Below are 12,434 nucleotides of genomic sequence, written 5' to 3'. Positions count from 1 at the left end.
GTTCAAAACTCAAACATACTAAAGGGGCCTACTTAATGCTTTAGAGGATTCTGCTTTGGTCATTGTCTTAATAATAGTTTACTAATTTGACCATTTTCATATTCACTTCTCAATTATCTTTACTAGAGCTATTACTGTGGGACAACCCAAGAATCAACAACTTCAAAATGAATCTATCTTGATTTCCAGAGCACCATGACGTGAAGGATGACGGTAGCATATTTAATGATACCATAATTGGAATTGTTGATGCCATGATTTGTTGAAATCATGCTTAGGCTTCTGAAACAAGATCTCAGATATGTGATACAAGCACTGGTTTATCCAGGCTTGACTGTGTCAATGCTGTTCTCACTGGCATTCCTAAGATTCACCTTCCCCTAGTCAGAGCCTCTTTGCATTCTGCAGCACATTGATATCAGGCATTAGCACCTTTCATCACATCATCTGTACTATACTCTTTAGGCTTGCTCTGCTGTCAGGGCATTCCCTTTTAAACAAAAAAATGTATCTTGAACCAGTAATTTCTGGAATATGCTCCTAGAGTTTGGAAAAACAATTCTGCCTTGTATCTGCACTATTGCCTGTGTCTTGACTTTCTAATGAAAGCTAAAAAAAACATTCTTGGTCAGTATTTCTCTCTTATTTCTACCTAATCTCTGGATTCTGCCCTAATAGTTCTCTTGAGCTCACATTATGAATCTAGATGTTTCAGTTTCCAGTTGGATTTTTGTACTCACAGATGTTGATCTCTCTGGCAATCTGACTGCAGTTATCTGGACGTTCTTGATTTGTTTTTGGCAAAGAGCCTGAATTACCTTGTACTTAATGGTTATTATTCTTTTTATTGGCATTTGCATGATGATAACTTGTCATTATGTACGTTTCTACCTGATGCGTACTTGATATCTTGCATTGTACTATTTATATTGATAATGCACACTGATGCTGTAGGACCATGTACATGCCACACAAAATACTTAATAAGTGAGTTTCCAAAGTTAGAAATACTGGCAGAAACTGCTAAGGAACTACAAGATTAAGAGACATCATAATGGGGACGAAGCAATACAGAAGATGAGAACCGAATGAAATGAGTGTCTTATTGAAGCAAATGTTCAGGAGGGAAGCATTCTGAAACTTTGGAACTACATTACCAGGATCATTTACAACAATAACCCTTTGGAGCCTTTCAGAAATAAATACATGGGGACTTTTATGAACCCATAATCCTCCAAAAGAGACATGGGTGTCTCCACATATTGTCCTGAAGAAGACTCCAAACAAGGAACAAGTGTCATGTTGACTTTATGGTGTCGCAACATTGACGGTGAAACAGTCTGTACCATACATGTTGGCTGGTGCAAAAGCGAGGCATCTGTACTAACCAGTTCCAAATTAAACATAGTTGTAGGTGGACAAACCCTACAAATGAATCAGGTTGAGCCTTCAGATTGTATTTATCTTCACACATGCACTTTTGGTATATCACGAGCACTTAGCACACTTCGCGCAGAGCACCTGGTTATGTGATATTGCCTTTTCAGGGAAATTATCTGATGTGAGCCAATATATCATTTATTAAGTGCTTTAATCATTTCAGTTTCTGCGTGCAAAATTAGTTGCTTTTGTCATAAGTCAATTGTTGGGAGTATCATAGACATTGGACTGCGACAAGAATTGCTAAATAGTATTGAAGTCTTCCAACAAAACTACATTCCTTCTATATACAGAAATTGAGAGGCAGCACAAAGATCCATAAAGGGGAAATTTGAAAAGAAAGATGCGGAGTTGCACAGCCATGAATATAATCAAAAACAACACAAAGATAACTGAACTTGAAATGAGGACAAGCATCATGGGGGTGCGAGAGCAGAAAGAGAATGAGCAGTGAAGAAAATGTTTAAAGATTGGAAAGGATGGAATCCATAGGCATGGAGACCAATGAGCAGGAAAAAGCTGTAATTTAGACTAGAGAAAGTGATTAGAATCTTAGTAATGTGTAAATCAGAAACACTTTACTGATTATGAAACACACCTTGTTGAAAATAGCAGCCAAAAGCAACACAATAAATATTCACAGGCAGTGAAAGTGGAGGACTAAATGTGATCCATAACTTGGGGGCAGAGGAGGAAAGAGTGGATAGAGAAGGGGAAGTGGATAGAGAAGGGGTAATGAGAGTGTGCGATGGAGGGACACAGTCATGAGAGAGAAGACCGGAGAGAAGAGGATTTGTTTCTTTGAGTTAAGGCGAGGATAAATCTGTAACATCAGAGTTGGATGGCATTAAGACATGAGGGAATAGGGTCACAAAGATCAAAGGAAAAGAAAAACCTGGAAATTGGCAGAAGTGACAAGTAACAGAAGCCAAAATATAAACTAAGAGGGTAGTTAGCTTAAATAAGGACAGACCCTTGAGGGACATCAGAACAAACTGGTAGAGCATGAGCAGGAAGACAAGACTAAAAAACTAAGTATGGTTGTTGAGAGAAATGAGAATGAACCAAAGGCAATTTACCAAAAGAGAGGACAGTAAGTAGAACAGAGCAATCCGCAACATAAAAGGAAGTAGAAAGGTTAAGAACAACAAGAGGAGAAGAATGTTTTGGATAGCGAGCAGGCGTGAGCTAGGAGGTGACAGATAGGACTGCAGTTTCAGGAGAACACAGTGGTGAGCTCCTGATTGAAACAGCTAGAGTACAAAATAGGAAGAAGCATTGGAAAAGCCAATAAGTGTTACCTGTGGGTGAGCTATTAGCTGTCTCAGTCTGGTGGGGGTGGTGACTGAGAAAGGCAGTAAATCGGTGGAGAGCAGGATAATATATAAAAAAAAAAGTGCTATAGCCGTTTTATAGCATTCTTTTAATTTTTTTATTTTGTCTGTTGGAAAGGAGAGACGAAATGGACAAGGCAAGTGTGGAGAGGAGAAGGACCAGTAACTGGGTGGGTGAGGGTTAGGTGAAATGGACTGGAAGGTGGGGGCCAGAAGAAAGTGGTACAGGGCAGTTGGAGTAAAGAAAGAGTTAACCACAGAAATTAGACCATCGCTTCCTGGTTATTTCTGTTGTACACAAAGTGCAACCGTCAAATGCCTCCACGATGTATACCCTGTCATGTACCCTGCCATGTACGTTTGCCGTGTTATGTACCATCCCTGCACCATGTGCCCCCTGTCGTATAACTTCCCTGAACCACGTGTGCCCTGTCCTGTACCCTCCCTGCACCACGTGTGCTGTGTCGTGTACCCTCCCTGCACCACTGGTGCCCCGTTGTGTACCCTGCCTGAACCATATGGGCCCTTTCGTGTATCCTCCCTGCACCATGTGTGCCCTGTCATGTACCCTGCCTGCACCACATGTGCCGGGTCGTGTATACTCCCTGCACCACGTGTGCCGTGTCGTGTACCCTCACTGCACCACAGGTGCCCTGTTGTGTACCCCTCAAGAAAACATGCACCCAGACGAAATTGTGGAAAAGAAAACCATGATTCTCAACGTAGCCAAAAATGACTATTTTTGCATTTGCCAAATTGGTGCACCTCAAACCTATGAAAGCACACTAAGCTTATGCAAAATGACATACTAACATTCCACAAAATACTGTAATAATTTGTGCTGTGCAAGGTCACAGGTTCCATATTTAGCTAGAAATGCCAGTTTAACCTTTATTTTGCCAACTAAGTATGCAAGGTTGGCCCCAATTTTATGGTACAACATCATCTACATATATGCCACTCTAATCGATATGCGTAGTGACGTATGGTATACTGTTATCATGTGGTGAGTTTGGTTTGGTCTTTATTGCTTTCAAACTTTCTAAGCTGTTTTGGAATACGTGAAACGTAAAAAATGAAAGAATTGCCAAATTGTGCTTTCAGATGAAAAAGCAACACAGAGTGGAACTATTTAAAAAGCTCTTGCACCAGAAATGCTGAAGCATCTTCACGTTCACTGGGGACAAGGTGTCATTCAAAGGTCTACATCTGGCACCAGACGTGCTTCTCTGGGTAGCAAGCAATGACACCAATAAGAAGGATGTGGCACTATGGGCAGTGTAGGCGGATGGGATGCCAACTTTAGAACTGGGTAACCAGTTTCGAGTCTCAACGTTATCTCAACATCCTGTAATTCTAGACAAATCACTGAATCTCCCCTTTCTTAAAAAATAAACATAAATTAACTTGTATAATGTAACTGGTGCTCCTGTTAAGCGCCCCATGACTTCCGGTCGGGTCGAACATGCGCTGTTTAAACATGCACACAAAAAAGGATAGTACCTCAATCGCAGTGCGAGGGAGGGATGGAGGGAGACTAATTAAGTGCTGTTCTTGGTCCATGCTCCACACGAAGACAAGGAAGTGACAACATTGCACGGGCTACTGAATTAGAAAGCAGCTAATAAAAGTGATAATGGTGCCAACAAATCGTAAGTAATAGGCAGACTAAAAGCCCCTTCTTGGAGAGTTACTCCACCCCCCCTCGATACAACAGATCATCGCCATAGTGACAGCACATGTGCGTTGCCTGCAGGCTTGACATAAAAAGGATATGTGCAACAATGATGAGGTACCCATTCAAGAAGCTTCAAAATCAAGATGGTGGCCAGAAGGTTGTAGAAAATGTTTTTGAATGCAAGAAAGATAGTAGTATGCTAAAAGACCGAGGGGAAGAAGGGTGTGGGCTAAAAATGCCAAAGGATATTAAAATAAAGGATAGAGAAGTTGTGTATGTGACTGCTGAAAATCACGGTGGAGAAATAGAGGCAGGCCACAGTAGCAGAAGTAGAGGGAAATGAGTTGGGAAGTTACATTTTAAAAGTAAAGATTACAAATAACTGTGCATGCTCCATCTTTTCTGTCTGTCTCTGTAGTAGCATATGTACTGTTTTTACTGGGTCTATCTTTGTATGGCCATATGCTCAGTTTTTATTCATTCAGATTATACGTATTCACATGTTCTTATAGTGCTATTTCTATCCCACTATAATTGTCACTTTACCATTGTTAGCCATTACCGTAACTAAGTGGTCATATTTTCACCATATGCACCCTTGCCAACTCTAGCTTTCATATAATGATCATATCTAGCGCTCCGTTCTGCAGACCTTAATATTTTCATCCTGTATATCCTTTCCCACAATTGTCTATCAATTCACACTTTGTTCCATGTGTATGTTTCTGGTTAGTATGCTTGTTCCAAAAGAACTTCGATTGTCATTCAGTCCTCCTTTCCTCTAGGTTCTCCATGATACACCTCTACTCTGATACACCTCTACTCTATTTGGCTGTTGCACAGCATATGCAAAATAATTCTTTTTTTTGGTTCTAATGACAGGTCCTCTTATTGCCACCTCCGTCTTTTCATTGAGAGCGAAAGACCAGGAAGATCTGTTCTCCATGGACCATCAGGGATTTGAAGGAAAAGCTGGGGTTGATTGTGTCCTAAGTAAGTTTGCATCATAGACGTGTCCTCATGGAGCAAATTGTAAAGCCAATTTATTTTACAAATGATACTGCGCCCATGTACAATCTCCAGGTGAGGTTATGCTATGGCAATTATTTGTAAAGCACTTTATTCCATGCTAAGTTCACCTCAAACTGCCTAAGATCATCTCTTTTTCAACCACGTCAAAGAAGGAGTTACTTCTTGGTTTTTTTTAGATAGTGCCATTGCACTGCCAAATATCAGAATGTTTTAAGATAAATCGTACATGTATTTACTTAACAATGTAGTTACATGTTTACCACTGTGTGATTTATTATTGTTCTCAGAGTCTTTAAGAAAGTACCCTTAATTTATAGTGCCTAGATGAAATGCACAAATGAAGCTAACCTGTATGCCTCCCGTTCCCTCAAGATTTTGGACTACCTACGTCACTGGGGATAGGTTAAATACAGTGCTTACTGGAGCCTTCACTCTGTTCGATCTTACAGCTGCAAGGACAACCGGTGCAAATCCAAAAATCCCTAGTTTTGGGGTTGTAAGGCAGCCCCTTGAAGCAAAAGTACATTTTGCAAAATTCTTTGAGTGCCAGAGCTGCATAGTAATCTTTTAAAAGGGGAGTTGTTTAGAGTAGCATTTCTCATGCTCTGAGCACAATTGGCAGAATCCCTTGACTGAATATTTACGGGATCCTTTAACAGAACTAGACTTAGCCTATGTTTGGAGTAATCAGATTAAATTTCAAAAATTGGAAAGTAAGGATGATTTCATATACACACAACTTAAGTCACAAGAGTATCTGTCAATGTCAGTAGCTTGGAATATATATAAAAAATATATACTGTTTACCATAGCGCATTTAGGCAACAGTGGCCTAATTATAAAGCCGAGTCAGTTGATTGGGTATTGATAGCAGTGAGAACCTTCTCCACATTATAAATCTTTGTCCAACTCTCCTAAATAATCATTATTCTTTGCTGAGACCTATACTTCTAATAGCAGTGGTTAGGACAGCAAAATAAGCAATAGCCTACTTGCTTGAAAGGTACCAGCAAACAAATGATTTTGTGGATTATGAAGTGTACTGTGCATGTTAATGTATTATTAAATCCTGGATTGGTAAGAGAAGTTTATCTTAGCCATGTTATTGTTTTTTTGTATTTCTATTGTAATGATTTTTGTGTAATACAGAGGTTAGCGGCCAGTGTGAACTGTTTAGTATCCAGCGGAAATGATAGAAGTCATCCTTATTTGACAGGTGATACCCTTACCAGTTCCGATGTGATATTTGGGATGAATTGCGATGAAGACCAGTATGTGGAAGAGGTCCAGGATTCAAATGGAAGGCAGAGTCTTGGTCGCCCCAGCACAGGTCAGGAAAAACCTATAGAGCTAGTGTGCCAGTTAGACGGAGAGTGGTTTGCTAGGGACTTAACTACCCATTTCTGGAGGGGGGGGTTTGAAAAGATGTGTGAAACCTCCACCCAAAGCCTTTGTGGTTGAGAGTAAAGTGTTAAAAGTCAGAGAGGTGGCTGGGATTTGTGTGTGCCAGTGGGGGAGTGAGACCTGGAGGTACGAGGTCTGAGACTGCCGCGGGGACGCAGGGGGCCCGAGTGGGCGCCTACGATTGAGTGCCCCTTGCCTTGGTTTCAGGGCGTCCACGCATCGGTGGGCGCCGCTAGGTGCATCTGACGGCATCCGGCGCCCCCGGGGCCTTGGGTTGGCTCGTTGGCCCTAGTCTTGGGGCGGCCTTGTACGGGCTCCTGTTCGGCGGCCAGGTCGAGCCGCGGGAGGCCGCTACTGGGGGTTTCTCCTCCTCGCACTCTCCCCTGATCTCCCTGGTCTTGCGTGGGGAGCCCCGAAGGCAGCCATGACGAGCGATAAAGGAGGTAGTGGCCCACCCAAGCAGGGCCCCATTGATAATTTCAATGGTCCGGGAGCGGCAGCTGGGGCTTCCGCAGGGCAGCAGGGGACAATGCCAGATAATGCGGCACTCATGGCCGCTATCACCCAATCCAGAGATATGTTGTATACCAAAATAGGGACGGTTGGCTCAGATGTTATGCTTCTGCGGCAAGATTTGCGCAATGCGGTGTCCCTCATTGCGGAGGCTGAGACCCGTATCTCCGGAGTGGAGGACGATGTTACCACACTGAAGAAAAAGGTGGCTGTCATGGCGGCTGCTCAGAAGGGGCTTGCGCTGCGAGTGGAGGATGCCGAGGGACGGGCCCGACGCAATAATCTGCGCTTCGTTGGGTTTCCGGAGGGATGCGAGGGGGGCAACATGGAACGCTTCCTCACGCAGTGGTTGGAGAGTTGGCTCCCTCCGGATGCCTTGTCCCGTTGTTTTGTGGTGGAGCGGGCTCACAGGGCACTCATGCAGAAGCCTCCACCGGGAGCTCGCCTTTCGGCCAGTGATAGCGAAGCTACTGAACTACCTTGATCTCAACGTGATCTTGAAACAGGCCTGTCTCAAGGGGCCCCTGCTCTACGACAACGTACGTATCCTCATTTTTTCTGATTACACGCGGCTGGTGCAGCAACAGCGGCAATCGTTCATGGCGGCAAAGGTCCGTCTGAGAGACCTCAAGCTTCCGTATGCTCACCTGTTTCCTGCCTGGCTACGAGTTGTATATCGCTCCCACACCCACTTCTTCGACTCCCCAGAAGAGGTCTTCAAAGGGACTGATGAGACAGTTCGGGTGCGGGCACACACGCTGCTTGGAAGGGAATCCGACTCCTCATCGGGCGACACGGCCCGGAAGGGACTCCGGTGGCACCAGAAGGGTATCCGGCTATCGCAATCCCAGCGCCGCTCTCAGTCCTGTGGTGCTTCCTCCCGGACTGGGCGACAGACATTGGCAGACTGATTGATGGGTCCACAAGGGACTGTGGGGTTCTAAGCTAATTTATGTTGATCGGAGAGACTCTGACAAGGGCTGGGACCTCATCCAGGCTCTCGCTGGCTGGGGACATGCCCAGGAGACATGGGCTGTAAGTTGAGGGATCCATTGGTCGAGGTGACGCGACAGATGCTTCAGTGTATTTGAGGTATAGGGTGGGGGGTTTGTTGGGTGGAAATTGTTTATGGGTGCAGATCGCACTTTTACTGATGGTCCGTTACTCCTCACGCATGCACCGAAACGTTCTCTTCCTCGCTGTAGTTGTAGATACTGTCCCAGATGGCTAGCATACCCAATAGGGGCAGGTGACCCCAGGTTCTTAATTGTTAGCTGGAATGTGCGTGGTGCCTTGGACAAGATTAAACGGGGGCCATTCTTCAGCAGGCTAAACGGGCAGGGGCGGACATCCTTATGCTACAGGAAACCCACCTCATGGGTACGAAGGCCCGCTGCTTTCAGCATTCAAGTCTTCTATGCCGGCTTCACGAGGGGATCACGGGGGTGGCAATATTGATACACCGCAGGATCCCTTATACACATATTAAACAGTGGACGGACACTTGGGGGCATTACCTATTTCTCCGGGGTATGATCGAGGAGGACCCCCTGCTGCTGGGCAGTGTTTATGCCCCACCCCCCCAAATTACAATGGAATCTGGTAGAGCGGCTCATGTCCCTTTGGGAAGACATACCTGATGCATTATCCGTGGTAGGTGGGGACTGCAATGATGTTATGGACCTGGCTAGGGATCGATGGAGGGCTGGACTGGAGGGTGGTCATCCCACGAGATTGTTCTCCCTAGTGACAATGCTCAATTGGGTGGATGTATGGCGGCGCCTCCACAGAGATAGTCGGGAATTCACCTACCTCTCTGCGGTCCATGATTCCTACTCCAGAATTGATTATCTCTTTGTTCCCCGCGTGGCGGTTGGCAGGGTGGTGTCCTCGGAGATTCTTCCACAGGGCCTGTCGGATCACTCCCCGGTAGCTCTAACGCTCCAAATAGGGCAAAAGAAACAACCGTTCAGATGGCGCCTTTCAGTGTGGCATCTGCAAAATGAGGGCTATAGGGAACACATGAGCAAAGCTATAGATCGATATCTGACGATCAACGTGGGGTCTGTTCTTGGAGTCAGGACAGTATGGGAGGCACTGAAAACCACACTGAGGGGGGCAGACATTTCCTGGTGCACGGCAGCGCGTAGGGAGCGCAGGCAAGAACTGCTGCAGGTAGAGGCAGGCATAGAGGCACTAGAACGCAGGAGTCGGGAGGCAGAAGGCGGGCAGGCTCGGAGACAGTTATTGTTGGCTCAACAGAACTCTGCAGCCCTTCTGATGGATGAGGCCTGCCATGCATGGCTGGCAATGCGTAGCAGGGTATATCAGTAGGGTGATAAATCTAGCAAGATGCTACATCGACTCTGTCAGGGGACGTTTCATTCTCAAGCCCTGCCGGGCGTCTTAGACCCAGTGGGCGAACCACTTACAGATCCACTGGCCCTTGCGGAAAACTTTGCCACATATTATGCGGATTTGTACGCTCTCAAGGAATGCTTACACGCCGCCACTATTGATAAATTCATAACTGATCTTCCGCCTAAAGCCGTCTGGGATGAGATAAGGGACCAGTTGGAGCTGCCACTGACGGACTAGGAGTTGGGCGCGACCTTTGGGGAACTGAATCCCGGGAAGGCGCCGGGCCCAATGGGTTCCCTAGTGAATTCTTTAAAAGCTATTTCATGCAACTAGCCCCTCATTATCGATCCGTGGTGGAGGAGGCTTGTGAGCGGGGCTTACTTCCTCCGGACTGGAGACATGCGGAGGTGATGGTGTTCCATAAGCCGGGCAGGCCCCTGGAGCAGCATGCTTCATATCGCCCCATTTCCCTCTTGAATGTGGAGGCGAAGATTCTGGCCAAAGCACTGGCCAATCATCTTCTGCCCCACATCACCAGCATGGTCCACCCGGACCAGGCTGGGTTTATGCCCCAGAGGGCGACCAGGCATAACATCAGGCGGGCACATGTAGCGATGGCGGCTATCCGGCAGTTGGGGGAACCGGCGGCGCTTTTATTGGCTGATATGGACAGGGCGTTTGACTCCCTGAGCTGGGTGTATTTGTTCGCATTGCTGCGAGGACTCAACCTTGGACCGTGCTTCCTTTCCTATCTAATGCTCCTATATACTGATTTGACAGCGTCAGTGCGGGTGGCCGGTGCAACCTCATCCACTTTCTCTATCAGGCGGGGCATGCGGCAGGTATGTCCCCTGTCCCCTTATTTATTCGCTTTGGCTATGGAGCCATAGGCTGCATGGGTGCGCATTGATGCACAGGTGCGGGGATTTGAATGGGCGGCAGGACTATCAGATAGGATCGCATTATTTGCGGACGATGTCCTTTTCTTTCTCTCAGCCATGGACAAAACGGGGCTGCGGCTACTGCGTATCATGCAGATTTTTGGGGAGACATCTGGATTATATATGAATCTCCGTAAATCCACGTTATGGATTCTCGGAGATCGGACGGGCGCCGGTGCGTGGATCTTCTCTGTCCAGCTGGTGGTGGGGGGTCTGAAATACCTAGGAGTGTTCTTGTCACATGTGCCGGCAGTCTCCTGGGAGCGTAACCTGGTTCCAGTGTGGGAAAGAATACGTGAAGACATCAAGTCCTGGTCCCGAATGCCCTTGTCAATATATGGCAGATCGGCCATATTTAAGATGGTGGCGCTCTCCCGGCTCCTCTATCAGTTACAGAACCACCCCTAACAGATCCCGTCCTAATGGTTTCGACAAGTGAATGCAGCGCTTGGGCAGTTTCTATGGGAGGGAGGAAGGGTGCGGCTGGCTTTGCGAACCTGTTCTTGTCCACTTATTGCGGGGGGCTAGCGTCCTCTGATATTCACTCGTATCATCAAGCCTCACATCTGCTGGTCCTTAATGAGTGGTGGTACGGTAACCGGGATGACCCAGCATACGCGGTGGAGCGGCAACTCATGGGACACCACTCGCTGCATACCTTTCTTTATTCAGCGCCTTTGCGGGGCTCACTTCCATTGGCTACACAGGTGGTATTCCAGATCTGGAGACAGGCGCTGCGACGGATGGGGTGGTGGAACACACTGACCCGGGAGACTCCCCTCTGGAATAATGGGCGCCTATCACAGCTGGCGGCCCTACAGGGTTTCCGGGGGTGGGATAATATTGCCATCTCAGTCCTGGGGGATGTAATGAGGGGTCCGACGCTCAAATCCTTTCAGAACCTTCAGAAAGAATTCCTCATGCCGCAGTCCCAGTTCTATCGCTATCTTCAATTTAGGCATGCCCTGTCTCCCAGCTTGGAAGGCGTGGAGTCCCTGCCGGAATTCGGCCCATTGGAGGCAAAAGTTTTTATGGGGGACCTAAAAGACCATAAAATCTCCCAGATTTATCAGTCCCTGGTTACTCATTGCTCTTCCAAGCTTCAGAAGCTCCGGGGGGACTAGGAGGGAGATGTGGGTCCACTGGAGGAGGAAGACTGGTCCGAGGCCCTGGCTGCTCCAAGGGGGGCGGCCATAGCCATACGACTCCACCTCATCCAGTTCTAATCTTACACAGGGTTTATTTTACACGAGCGCGCCTGTGGAAGGCTGGGCTGATAGCCTCTCCTATGTGTCTTCGATGCAGTCGAGAGGAGGGCACATGTATCCACACGGTCTGGCATAGTCCTTCCCTAGACCGTTTCTGGATTTTTTTTTTTACCTGCCTCTCGGAGGCCCTGGGGTGGGAACTCCCCCGCACACCGCGATTGGCCTTGCTTCATGTTATGGAAGGAATAGGAGGTAATATCCACAAGCGGCATTTGATGCAATTGGGCTTTACTCTAGCGAAAAGGGCCATTGGCAGGGCATGGAAGGCGCCGAGGGCCCCTTCGGTGGCCGCATGGAAGAATGGCCTGGACATTTGTATGGGGCTGGAACAACCCATTTTTGTTGCTAGAGGGTGCCCACACAAACACTACAAGATCTGGAAACGATGGGCGGATTATCGGGCCTGCTGTTGGATCCACCATCAGCAACAGAGACTCACCCGTTGGGTTGACGTATGTGCACA

At 47.0% G+C, this 12,434-nt stretch overlaps 1 protein-coding gene across 3 annotated transcripts in view; it reads left to right on the top strand.

Annotated features, from left to right (window-relative positions):
* LOC146859932 (uncharacterized) overlaps window positions 1-12,434 on the top strand; it is a 253,741-nt gene that overhangs the window by 49,262 nt on the left and 192,045 nt on the right. For 2 of the 3 annotated variants that reach the window (XM_085643673.1, XM_085643674.1), the window contains exons 3-4: window positions 5,335-5,445; window positions 6,701-6,814. In XM_085643673.1, the coding sequence (XP_085499799.1) occupies window positions 5,335-5,445; window positions 6,701-6,814 (225 nt within the window). The remainder of the gene's footprint in view (window positions 1-5,334; window positions 5,446-6,700; window positions 6,815-12,434) is intronic. The other variant, XM_085643675.1, reaches the window with a different exon arrangement.

The sequence above is a fragment of the Triturus cristatus genome, chromosome 3_1 (genome assembly GCF_964204655.1).
Source record: "Triturus cristatus chromosome 3_1, aTriCri1.1, whole genome shotgun sequence".
NCBI lineage: Eukaryota > Metazoa > Chordata > Amphibia > Caudata > Salamandridae > Triturus > Triturus cristatus.
The sequence above is the reverse complement of the archived record's forward strand: the minus strand, read 5'-3'. Positions and strand labels throughout refer to the sequence as shown.